We start from the raw sequence: 14,335 nt of genomic DNA, 5'->3' as shown, positions 1-14,335 counted from the left end.
AAGAGGGAGGATCAGTCAGTTTACTTGGGGGAGGAGTGATCATCTCGTGGAAAGTCAGGCCTATACGTACTTGGGGTGCAGGTTAGGTACAGACCACAGAATGTCCATATCAAGGAAAAACTTCGGGCAGAGTACAAATGCACATTTTACAAAATCTGGAGTTCAGAGCTGAACAAAGCCACAAATACTTATGCTGTACCCGTCCTTTCGTATTCTTTCGGTGATGTTGATTGGACGAAACAAGACATTCAGGGTATTGACACCCTCACACGAAGAATCTTGTCAGACAATAGATCCCATCACCCTCGCTCTTCCATCAATCGCTTATATTTACCAGATATAATAGGAGGGCGTGGTGTGATTATAGTGGATGCTCTTCATGATAGAATTGAATTGCACACATTTTGTTGTCTGATGATCCTCTTGTGAAGAATGTCAAGGCTAATTGTATTCTGACGTTTTGACATTGATTGCCTGGAGGAACGTAATTTCAAGCAAGGTTCTATCAGGGATATATCTTTCCTTGTATCAGTAAGTCTTATTTGGAACCTGGATTTCTTTTGGTGATTTTGTTTATTCCCTTTTTTTAAACTGGATGTTAATGCAATAGTTAATGTCATCCAAAGAACAGTCCGCATCGAGAGTGACAGAAATAATGTCATTTGACGTTGATTCTGTGGAAAGGATTGGTTAAATTAAAACTAAATTATTTTATTGGCCTCCGTTTCTCAATCGGCAAATCACAGATGTGGTTATTAAATGACATGAACAAAATATACAAGGGATCATCAGAAAGATCGTCGACGGAAGAGGGATCGGAAAACTCAAAATCTTCATGGCCAACATCAGAGGGTTTATTTGTGAGCCAATGTTTGGGTCATCAGTGACAACTGCATCAGGTAATATAGCGAGAAAAATGCGAACGTCCATTTGCAGCTTCGGGTGTGCTACTTTTGGAACTGAGGGTTCATGCAAAAAGGCGCGTGACGAGTGTTGGCATATATGATTTTAGTCGCTGGAGCTGGTCACGGATGTTTGTAGTGTCAGGTATGTATACATTGGCATGGCTTTATCACAATGCTGCTATAACACCTTGCCATTCAGTCGTGGTATTTCTGGCCACCCTGTTGCTTTCGCACACTCAAGAAGCGTGGACTTCAGTTGTTGCGTCCAAGATATTCATAGACGGGTTCCGTGCCTCCCCCTGGGGCAAGTCCCATCTCCAGTTTGGTTGGTTTGTATACCGGAGGATAGCGCTCACTAGTCTGCGGAGTTTGAACTATTGTTTTCTTTGAGTTGATCTGTAACCCAGTAGCGAACCAGCTTTGAGGGTCAGCCCAAACTGGGTGATGTACGTTTGGTTCAGGAGAATAAATCCTCCCTATCTTGACCTACCAAGGAGAGGCGTACACCATCAGGCCATTAGTAGTAGTAGCACACGTTCCAGAAGCAAGAAGGGTCCAAGGTTGTTTCGTCTTTCATGAATTATTATTATCATTACGAAAAGTGTTAAAAATAGTGAATAATTTTGAAAAATGATAATTATTTCATTGCCAGCTTCCTCCATGTTCGGAAATTAAATGGTTTAATTATGCAATGCTTAGAAAAGATTCAACGTAAAAAGCAACAACACCAACAGTGAAGGCCGTGCAGAATGTATCCCCTGGAATTCCTTTCAGGAAATGTTAATGAAATTCCAAGAAGAATCACGTTTGGAAGGCACCTGACTTTCAATCGATAGTTGTTGCATGTGAGTTCCTCATATCGGGAAGAAGGCTGTATTTGAATAAGACAAGTAATTGTCAACGATTGCACCCCACAGGATTTATCATGTTCGTACACACGACGATAGGTTTACTTGGTATACATTAGTCGAATCAGATACAGTAAATAGGAATATCTTATAAGATTTGTCTGGAATATAGTACCAGTGGCATATGATCAGCGCTTAATAGTTTTTAGTCATGGGGAATTCCTACCAGGGGTGTCCGCAGAGCTGACCAGATGGTCGACCGGAAATGTGGACATTAACTCAACATCCGGTCACTTACTTTGGACCGGATGTGGCTCACATCAGTCAACGATGGCGGTTTATGGGCTGAGGGATGCTCCAAGGATGAATGCATCACTTAAGTTAGTTTCCTGGAGAGGCGGAGTGGGTAGCTTCATTATGCCATGTGTATTCAGGATGCAGGATGTATGCGATGCTATTCATAAAGGCCTTGATTCAAAGTTGGAATCAGGAACAGTGGCGCCAACATCAAAGTCTCTACACGAACCGATGTATTTGTAGCTTGTTCCCCTTAATCTTTAATTTGTTGTCATGAGATTTTCAATGCAGTGATGCGCTGCTGTGTCGGAGACCTCAAAGACACAAACGGTTAAATAAAACATAAGCCAGGCGTTCGTTGGTCTTGAATACGGTCTCCGTCGAAGTTATTCCGGCTGTTCTTGTCGCCTCATGAACTATGTAAGCGCTTGCATACGATTTCACCAAAGATGTGTGGAACGTCTGTCGTATGTCTGAGGTCTCCGCAATTTGTTATTCCACATTTCAGACATAAATCTCCTCAGTGAGGGACAACAGTTCTTCCATACAGACGCCCGACGAGTCTGCAACTTGTCTGATATCTATGAACGGTCATATATGGTCACAAGCTGCCTAACGCGCTAATGAAAAATCACTAGAGGAAATCTGGAGATGTTGTGATTCGAGTAAACAGTAAACGAAAATACGCCCCTCGCGTCTGTATTTGTATAAAGTCTTTAGATTGTCACATCTGGTCGTGAATGGCTTAATGGCAGTAATGATGACTGTCTGTGAGTGTAGCGTCGTCAGCAATTACAGCCCGTGTATCGGTGGTGCATTCGCTGTAGCGCTGGGCGTGCTTGTCAGACGTGTGAAATAGGCCAGGACCGTCTGACCTAGAATCTGACAAGTTTTACGTATTCCCCAAGCGTAACACAACCGAGACAAGGAACCCCATACAGACGTTATGCCAACATCAACATGAGTGTACAACAGACATACGACCCGTGAAGATCCGGGGTAGAAAAAGTCTTCAGCAACCAATGCTTGCCGTAAAAGGCGACTAACGGGATCGGGTGGTCAGGCTCGCTGACTTGCTTGATAAATGTCACCGTATCCCATTTGTGTGGAACCGATGCTCATGATATGTCAATCACTGGATTGCCTGGTCCAGGCTCGATTATTGACAGACCGCTGGAATATTGCTGAGTGCGGCGATAAGCAACAAACACACAAACAACAGATATATGTACAAGAGACGTTACAGATATTATTAGCACAATACACGTAACGGTTATATTATCAATAGACGTTATATGTACAACTTACGTTATATGTACAACTGACGATACAAATACTGACCTTACAGACGTTATAAATACAACTGACGTTAAATGTTCGACAGACGATACAAATACAGACCTTACAGACGTTATAAATACAACTGACGTTAAATGTACAACATACGATACAAATACAAACCTTACAGACGTTATAAATACAACTGACGTTAAATGTACAACATACGATACAAATACAAACCTTACAGACGTTATAAATACAACTGACGTTAAATGTACAACATACGATACAAATACAGACCTTACAGACGTTATAAATACAACTGACGCTAAATGTTCAACAGACGATACAAATATCGACCTTCCAAACGTTATATGTACAACATACGATACAAATACTGACAGACGTTATAAATACAACTGACGTTACAGACGCCATATGCATAACTGACGTTATACGTAGTACATATATTATATACATTTACAGACGTCGTTATAGGCGTTATAAGCACTATAGACGTCATATGAACAACAGACGTTACAGACACGCGGCTCCCACCTCAACCTGCCTAATTTCGTATTACCCTGGTCGTGTAATGGGGGCTCACACCAAAATGACTTCCAATATCCATTAGATATATTTGAATTGGGTAGATTATCTGGGAGCACACACCTGACAATCGCCATCCTGGAACCCCCAGTGACTGATGCTGGCGTCAGTATTGGGCATTAATTACCTGCGACATTAATCACATTGTTTGCACTCGGACCTGCCAATCACCACACCACCACTGACTTCGATCGATCTTTGGCCAGGAAATTACTGGGCTGACTAATGAAGCCCCGAAAAGGTAGGTCTGGGTAAATAAAGGACATTGTGGTATGGCCAGGTAACGGCTGATGTGTGCGGAGGATTGTTTTATGTATAGAGAGTGATACACGAGGAAAATATGGTTCTAACTTGACATGCGATTCGATTCACATTTTGGGGCTGTGATTCGATTCATATTTTGGGGCTGTGATTCTATTCATATTTTGGGGCTGTGATTCTATTCATATTTTGGGGCTGTGATTCGATTCATATTTTGGGGCTGTAATTCGATACACATTTTGGGGCTTTAATTCGATTCACATTTTGGGGCTGTGATTCGATTCATATTTTGGGGCTGTAATTCGATTCACATTTTTGGGTTTTAATTCGATTCACATTTTGGAGCTTTAATTCTATTCATATTTTGGGGCTGTAATTCGATTCATATTTTGGGGTTGTGATTCGATTCATATTTTAGGGCTGTGGTTCGATTACCAATTGAGTTTTTTATTCGACACATATTGGGGTTGTGATTCGATATATATCTGTCCATGACGACTAAATAAAGCAAATTCAGCTTAGGTTGTGATTCGTTTCCCATTTTAGGTTTGTGATCAGAGGTGGCAGTTGGACAGTAGTGTGAATCGCAACAAGAGACTTGTAAGGTATCGATTCTTTTCGCAGTTTGCGTCAGAAAAAGCAGTTATGTTTTGCCAGACATGATTTTTGACAGCCATTACACAACACGATTTTTTTGTCATTTTATAATTTGAGCTAAGAAACAATTATTTTGTATGAAGCTTGTTTTTTCGTTCAAATTACTACTTCTGCTGATTGCATCAGTCTTGCAGCCTAGTTTATAATGTTCAGACACCGATACAGCAGCTGATGTTATTTGGCTGCAGGTAAAGAAGTGCAGTCTCTATATAGAGCAAGAAGGTATTTGATATAAAAATCAATATTAACATTTAACCGTTTTCTTTGAGAGCATCGTGCCATTTGTCTGGGAATGTGGAGAATCTGACAGAGACCGTCTTGCTACAGTCATGGAACAATCGTCATATTGGCTCCAAGTAGGCAGGACATTATGCATAAAACATCTATGTAGTCTGAAGGAGATGCCATGTTTTAAAAGAGCGTTAGTCCCAGCATCATAGTCACGTAGTTCGTGACGCGGTATCATTTTGTCCTTGAATATATCCGCAATTCGTTAAATAACATACTTCGTCACGTCATGGTACCTAAGCGTTTTCCACGATGACCTTGCATTGTGCATTTATATCATGGCGTCACAGCGTTGTAACTATTTAGGTGATGTCATAGTATTATGATTTATGATGTCACAGTGTGTTTCATTAATGATTTGCGTCACAGGTGGCCCAGTCTTCTAAGGTGTTCGCTGTGCGGAGTTGCGTCCCTTGGGAAACCTATGATCGTAGGTTCGAATCCCAATTCTGACCGATTATGTTTCTAGGTTTGTCGGTACAATTCCTGTGCTCGTGGGTTTCACCAAAGTGGTAATCCACTGACACCCGCATCACTTCGGGATAGCTGACGCGACGTATTATAACTGGAATAATGTTCAAAACGGCGTTAAAATCAAAACACTCACTCACTCACTCAGCATAATATATTATTTTGCAGCAATGTACACGGAATTCGTGATATCATACGGTTGTATGTGAACATTAGTGTGAGTGCTGTGCCACTGTAAATGTTATTTGAGATGTAGCATTGAACATATTGTTCTTGCTTTATTAATATTGTTTCTAGTATTGTGAATGACATTTGTGATGTTCTAACATTGCATGTAGTAGGTGGCTTGCAGGAATCGTGGATGCATGCTGTGCTGTTTCTTTCACCGTACGCTTACTCTTGGTAGCAACGTATCTGAGTATATCACACATGTATCTGTAGTGAATATATAATAATAATGTCATGGCACTGCATGTGTATTTCAAAATTTCATAGCCTCATAAATGTTTTTATTAAGTGCACCGTTGTTTTTTCTCTGACGACCTTGTACTGTAAGTATTGTTTTTCATAGTTACATATGTATGTATGTATGTATGTATGTATGTATGTATGTGTGTGTGTGTGTGTGTGTGTGTGTGTGTGTGCGTGCGTGCGTGCGTGTGTGTGTGTGCGTGTGCATGTATGTATGTATGTATGTATGTATTGCCTTATAACATTAAGCTCATGTGGTTCTATCATATGATATCAACATATTTATTGATCTGTACGAAGAACCCTAATAGTAGAGACAATAGTTTGACATATTGTTAACTTGTCTACATGTATATTGTTTGTGGCATTTTTACATTAAGAATTACACCCACACTGTCAGAACATTACAAATTCCGACCACAATGCTAGAACAGTACGAATTACGCCCACAATGCTAGAACATTAAGAATTACACCCACATTGCTAGAACATTACAAATTCCGACCACAATGCTATAACATTACGAATTCCGACCACAATGCTAGAACATTACTAATTCCACCCACAATGCTAAGACATTGTGGGTGAATTCTAAATGTTCTAGCATTGAGGGTGTAATACGTAATGTTATAGCATTGAGGGTGTTATACGTAATGTTATAACATTGAGGGTGTTATACGTAATGTTATAGCATTGAGGGTGTTATACGTAATGGTCTAACATTGTGGGTGTAATACGTAATTTTCTATCATTGAGGGTGTAATACGTAATGTTCTATCATTGAGGGTGTAATACGTAATGTTATAGCATTGAGGGTGTAATACGTAATGTTATAGCTTTGAGGGTGTAATACGTAATGTTATAACATTGAGGTTGCTATACGTAATGGTCTAACATTGTGGGTGTAATACGTAATGTTATAACATTGAGGTTGCAATACGTAATGGTCTAACATTGTGGGTGTAATACGTAATGTTATAACATTGAGGTTGCAATACGTAATGGTCTAACATTGTGGGTGTAATACGTAATGTTCTATCACTGTGGGTGTAATACGTGATATTGGTGTAATTCCAGCATTACATATTTATCCTTTGATTTACAGCGTTGTCAGAGCAGCTTGAAGCGGTCAAGTACTTAATAATATTCTACTAGCTCTATGCATTGAATGCGTGACGTTTCAGCATCGTCATGGTAAATTAAAATTATATTATGCCCAGTAATGTCTAGTTATACTGCAACACCCCCCACCCACCCCCCACCCCCCCCCCCCCCCCCCCCTCCCTCCCTCCTGCCAACATCAAGACTCTCCCCAAGTGTCCAATCACAACAGGTTCCCGCGTTAGTTTACAGATGCAATTAGAATATTGCAAAATGTATTTCCTGTATAGCTTCAAGTCCAAATCCCACGACAGTAAAGACTCACAAAGGGCATGTCTGACTCACTGTGTCAGCCTTCAAAGTGCTCAGTATGCACTCGTGAAGCATGGGGTGAACACAGATACTCTACCTCGAGGCGATTAATTTTGCAAAACCGTCACGATAACTATCCCTACCTAGACCGGACCATGTAGGCACGATATAGCCTTTACATGTATACCCATCGTCGACGATGTCGTTAGACCCCTCATGTGCTCCCCCCTGCGTTCGCTTCATCAGTGACTGCATCAACTCCGTGGAAATCGGCCCACGACAAGACCGCTGATTACTTGAACATTTCAAGCCCTGGTAATTAGCAATGGTGGCAATTAGCGATGGGGCTGCGGAAGATGGTACGATTTCAATTTGGTTAGCTGTCCCTGGGAAGATACTTGGTTCGTCTTTAACACGTCAGTGATAATCCTGATCCCGTTGCGTGGCTTTTCATGGCATTACCGAGTGAAAATTACATGATGCATTTCAGAGCTTGATAACACAAAACGGACACAATTTCACTCAATAATCATCAACCAATAATTGTAGATCCCATCTTTGCGGCTGAAGTTTGAGACGAACTTGACACAAGGGAACAAGGCGCTGAGTGTAGGTACTGTTAGTTAATGCTGTGAAAATCAATACACATTGTTTAGATACAGGGAGACATGTGACGTCATGGCTGGAATATAAGGGTTGAATGCCTGGGGACCGTCTTTGATCGAACCTTTCCTTACATGTAGTAGACTGGAATATACCTTATGTCATTGATCTGGATAGAGCGGCCTTGGTTGGAGTGTGTCAGCCACATGCAATATTCATGTATAATCAGAAGCAATGATGTAACAACCATGGGTAATTATGCCATGTAAATATACCGATTACCGTCACCCCCATTCTACCCCTTCCAGCGACCACACCTGACTGATACACCTCCCGTGGGGCGCCTCCTCATTTCAGCAGCGTGCACCAACTTCCGGGACATAGTCAGCTGGTAGCCGATCATGTAATATGTTAATATACATTATAACTTAGCCACTGCTGCCGTAACACAAGACCCAGCATCCACCTACCATACATATCAAAAGGAACGGACGACGTTACTTTGCCTTCATTGTTACCATAGCGACTCGATCGCAGGAATATCATTGTGTCGACACTGATAGGACGAGGAATGTCCATATGCAATGCACGGGAACAACGGCAGATCGAAGCGGGCCGCATTACTGTGCAATAGCCATACTAGATAGCAAGCTGGAGGCAGAGTGAAGCGGCCAACTGGTGCCTGACAGCAGCGATGTGCAGAAGTACAATACAAGCTGCTTTGTTCCTCGTCCAGCGTTCAGATGGCAGCACGTGTACTGGTCAGTGATTTCCTGGATCTACCCAGTCCGTCAGTGAGCGTCTAACATGTGGATATGTGGATACACTTCTCATCCCTGTCTTCATAGGACAACGGTGTGTACAGTCGAGCGTTTTTTAGCTCTCGGTTTATGTTTTATTCAAAACAAAACAGAAAGCTTGGTGTATGGGTGTGTGGGAGAAGATGGAAGGGGACGGACCACCGTTGCCTTCTAGATGTGTAGCGAGTAGGGTTAGTTGCCCCCTACGGGTGCCCCCCGCCATGTGCCGGTGAGGAGCGCCACCCACCCGTCATCGTGTCTGCTGTACAATGAACAATGCCCTGTGTTAATCTATTAATCCCCAGCGTATGGAATACTGTTGTGACCAAACGCCGTGCACAGATCCAGCATGAGCGACCCCGAGAAGGACGGACCCACCGACAGCGACAGTGCCGCTCTAGTTGTCAACGACGACGAGGACAATCAAAATACACCCAAGAAATCTCGGAAGAGGTTGTCAGGGGATGATCAGCGGATCCTGCTAAATGTTGGAGGGGTGCGACACGAAACGCACGTGTCAACACTCCGCAACATAGCCAACACGCGCTTGTGTCGCTTGGCGGAAGCGCACATTCTCTCCGGGAATGGGAGACAGGAGTACTTCTTTGACAGACATCCTGCCGTCTTCAACAGTGTTATTGACTTCTATAGGACAGGTAAGGTTTCCACTATGGTATAATATACGGTGGCATAGATGTGGATATGTGAATTATATGTCATGTCAGAGTTGTCATTTATAGTATGGCACAGTTTGGCTGGGTGCCGTTGTACAAAACAACCTTAACGCTACGACTGTCGTAAGTCTATGTTAAGGTATTGGAGTTACGATCACCTTAGCGCTAAGATCGCTTTGTACAACGGCACCCTGATCTGTAACATCAGTAAAAGTTATTTCTTATTCGGGTGCACGTCTAGCTACTGATCACTATCCACGGTAGTCCTTGGCAGTCCGTAAAAACTGCACCATCTATTCGTAGATATTCTTTGTTACAACCCCCAGTAACCGTGGATCAACGTAGATACGGTACCATCTAACCGTAGATTTTACCGTGGTACAGTACCATCTAGCCGTTGATTTCCTCAGATACTGTACCATTTACTCTTGGATTTCCTTAGATACGGTACCATTTACTCTTGGATTTCTTTAGATACGGTACCATCTACCCGTTGATTTCCTTAGATACGGTACCATTTACCAGTTGATTTCCTTAGACTTTGTACCCATTTTTTATGGATTTCTTCAGATACGGTACCATCTACCCGTTGATTTCTTTAGATACGGTGCCATTTACTCAAGGATTTATTTAGACACGATACCATTTACCAGTTGATTTCCTTAGACACTGTACCATTTATTTGTGGATTTCTTTAGATACGGTACCATCTACCCGTTGATTTCTTTAGATACGGTGCCATTTACTCAAGGATTTCTTTAGACACGGTACCATTTACCAGTTGATTTCCTTAGACACTGTACCATTTATTTGAAGATTTCCTAATCTACTAATGGATTATATTTGGGACTGTACCTTTAATCCGTAGCTTTCCTTAGATACCGTGTTACATACCCGTGGATTTCCATAGATACTGTATTATTTACCCATGGATTTCCTTAGATACTGTATTATTTACCCATGGATTTCCTTAGATACTGTATTATTTACTGTATCATCTACCCGTGGATTTCATTTGATCCTGTAAATCGATAGCCTCGCTTCTAAGTCTTACATTTCTCATTTATAATAAATCCACCCAAAATTTGAATTTGGATGTATCCTCCTTGGATGCGACAACATGTTTTAACCCACCTTAGTGCGTGCGCCCTCCATGCCCGCCACGCAACCCCCACACCCCACCTACACACCCGACCCTGAGATTATGTCACAGTCTCTCTACATCGTGTATTGATCCGTGTATCTGCATAACAGAGAATGTCATGTTTAAATGTCAGCATCACCTTCGTCGGAAGAACTTTAATCTGATTATAATAGGTAGTCTCCAGGGCACACGGGGAGAGGAATTCTGTCATGACAACACGGGCAGCGCCGCCATTACCGGAATATCAAAAATTCCCATCAATGCACACCTACCACGGGGACGGGCTACTAAATTGGGTCGTGTGTCGGGTGGTAGGAGAATCCTGTCACACGGACGTCAATTTGTACCACCATCTGTCTCAGTGGTTGATTTCCTAGCGCTTGTCTAACGAGTCCCCGATGGCGATAAGCATTGTGATTAGCCCTCCGTCACGGACGACGGACGCGCAGACAGACTTTGAAGCGCCGAGGGGTACGCTGATCTTGTGTGACCCAAGCCTAGCTACCAATGTCATGAAAAACAAATCCTATTTAGACAAACATGATATTGTTGCTTGCAGCCATTGATCAATAGAGCCAGACTGTATCGTCTTGTACTGGAGAATATGTCCTACAGGATACGCGGTGGTCTGCATGGGGGGTGGGGGTGGGGCAGGGTAGTGTTGCCCGTGGATTGGATGAGGGGGGTGGGTAGGGACGATACAGGGGTGAGGCATGGGGCAAGTCCACTATTGGTAGTTGGATGGAGGCTGGGTGGGGGGCGATGGAGGTGTGTGTGTGTGTGTGTGGGGGGGGGGGGGGGGGGGGGGGTGTTGGTAGGTTGGCGGAGGGTTGGTGAGGGTAGGACATGGGTTAGAGGTTGGGTACGGTCACGATGTATGGTTGATGATATTGAGTGAAGATCAGATGGGTTGCGTGAGGGTGAATGAGTGGTGAGGGGACACGACTGTGGTTTTACGTGAGAAACAGTTTATGAAGGGTGGAGCGGTTGGGAGATGTATGGCAATCACACGACAAATGTTTTTTGGTCAAAGAGGTTGAAAACGCCAGCCCTAGTGTATGTCAACAGAACGTTCACACGAGATATTTCTGTCGCATCAACCTGTTGCTGTCTGAAGACGAAGGCCGCTTTCACCAAGCCATGAATCAGTAAGACGGAAGGCCAGCTCGACCTCGGGCTCAAGGCGAGTCGGCCAGTGGCGGCTCTAGTGTCCGTTTTAGTCAGATTCATCACGGATTGGTTGTTGAAAGGGGAAACTGAATTAATCGTTGAGTCATCTTAATGGTTGATTATCCTAGTTTACCAATGTTTATTTGCGGTTCGCTACTTATGTATCCAAATTATTCACATTCCAACAGCTGCTGCGACGTGAGTTAATAAATATAAATTTCGTCTGTTAGGAGAGCATTCATGTCCGCACTACAAGCTGTCAACATATACGGTCTCTCTTTAATGAAACGATGGCATACAAACAAACTCAGTTTAAATGAAACGCAAGCGAGCATATCCTATAGCAAATTCCTAATGAATACATCACAGGTACAGCGATGTGGGGCGGTCGGGTAGCCTAGTGGTTAAAGCGTTCGCTCGTCACGCCGAAGACCCGGGTTCGATTCCCGACATGGGTACAATGTGTGAAGCCCATTTCTGGTGTCCCCCGCCGTGATATTGCTGGAATATTGCTAAAAGCGGCGTAAAACCAAACTCACTCACTACAGCGATGTGTGTTTCTGATGTTATAGCCAGTCGCAGTACAATAAAAGGAGCGGTGGGGTAGCCTACTGGTAAAAGCTTTCGCCCTTCTCGCTGAAGGCTCGGGTTCGATTCCCAAAATGGGTACATCGTATAAAGCCTTGTTTGGTTTCCCCTCGCCGTGATATTGCTGGAATATTGCAAAACGCGGCTTAAAACCATACTTGATCACTCAATCTATAATACTTAGTATTGGCTGGAGTTCCGCACCGTTAATTCATTGATATATTGTGCCACTCGGAAACATCAGATGGTAATGCGACAAGATACCGTATCCTGATGCATTATGCATGTGTTTAGTGATAACTAGGTTAATACAATATGAACTTGATGTCAGTTTACCATTCTAACGTGACTGCGTGATGCCCATTTTTGTTTCTAAACTATTCTTCCAGACCCGTATAACAGCTCATTTTTGTTTTGGCTAAATCAGCCGAGAAAGCAGTTTTCGTATCTATTACTCCGGTTTCCTGGAGATTAGTGTTTTTTTATGAATCCTGTATATGTTTTTTATGAATCCTGGATATATTTTTTTATGAATCCTGTATATGTTGTTTTTTTACATGACTATCATATTCAATACCATCTGACGGCAGTCGTGCCCCTGTGATGGACTTTGCCCTATATCAAATTGTATACCACTGTTAACCATAAAACTGTTCTCACAAACCGACCGTCATGTTATATGTAACTATATACGGCGTCATCAGGCGTTACACAACTGACAGTCGTATGCAATATCACTATTCCATTATTAGGTGTTCGGTACATGCCGAATGGACTCGAATTGTCCAGATGGTTTTCGATGAATACGGGAAGTGCAATAAGGTCTTGTTATCTTAAAGGGGGCACATGTGATCCAGTCGTCTAAGGCGCCGAAATTCGATGTGCAGGGTTGTATCCCTTGGGAACGCCAGATTCCTATGAACGTGGGTTCGAATCCCGATTCGCTCCGTTTATGTTTCCGGGTTTGCCAGGACCCTGAGCGTGCTCATGGGTTTCGTCAGAGATCTGCAATACTTCGGGTTTTCCTCCCACATTAAACTGACACGCTGATATAACTGGAATACTGTCCAAGGCGACGTTAAACCCAACTATCTCATTATCTCAACGTATCGCATTACATATCTATAGCGATCCTTTTATCTGGAAATCAACCGACGTCCAGCTTTCATCATATTTAGGTTCTTATTATATATGTATTATTTCATCTTGAAGTTAGCCTACTTTTTATTTTGAGCCTTTCCGAGAAAATAACACTGTTCATATGTTCGCATATCGAATGTGCTCGCGTCATTTATTGTGACGTCATTATAGATTACGTCAAAACATATGTGAGTATTACGTCATTAAAGATGACATAATTACAAGTGTGTTAAGAAGTGTATTAACTCGTTTACATGATATATTCTGATTGGTTGTACTTACCTTTTCAAAGGTGTTTTGAATGTAATGTTACCCTAACTTCTGTGAAAACTGTCTTTCACGTGACAAGGTTGAACATTCAACTGCCAAGGACATATTCGCTTCGTGATCTTTAACTCTATGAGGTTGTGGTACTGTATTATTCGACACAAGGGATTACATGTTATCTCTGACCAAACATCGAGATATACAGCGAAATTTCAGTCGAGAGAGATCATTCGTAATTCTTCGATTTTCGTATGTTGTCAAAGTCAATCCTTTATCTCGAAGTCATGCCTGCAGCTGCACCGTAGATATTTACATCCCTTTATCTCGAAGTCAACACTTCAGTCGTCTATATTAACATGAATCTTTCGTGATAATACGCCAGGGTACCTCAAAGTATATATGTCCCCGATCACTCATTAAATCCAAAGTGCACTGGACCGCCTCCGTT

The 14,335-nt window shown here is 42.5% G+C and overlaps 1 protein-coding gene across 1 annotated transcript in view; it reads left to right on the top strand.

Annotated features, from left to right (window-relative positions):
* Positions 1–8,256: 8,256 nt before the first annotated feature.
* Positions 8,257–14,335, top strand: part of LOC139479105 (potassium voltage-gated channel protein Shaw-like) — a 94,110-nt gene continuing 88,031 nt past the window's right edge. The window contains exon 1 of the mRNA XM_071261871.1: positions 8,257–9,560. Coding sequence (XP_071117972.1) covers positions 9,254–9,560 — 307 coding nt within the window. The 5' untranslated portion in view covers positions 8,257–9,253. The remainder of the gene's footprint in view (positions 9,561–14,335) is intronic.

Source organism: Haliotis cracherodii, unplaced genomic scaffold (genome assembly GCF_022045235.1).
Source record: "Haliotis cracherodii isolate W230 unplaced genomic scaffold, xgHalCrac1.p SCAF_4, whole genome shotgun sequence".
NCBI lineage: Eukaryota > Metazoa > Mollusca > Gastropoda > Lepetellida > Haliotidae > Haliotis > Haliotis cracherodii.
Note: the sequence above shows the minus strand (reverse complement) of the source record. Positions and strands in the feature narration are given on the sequence as shown.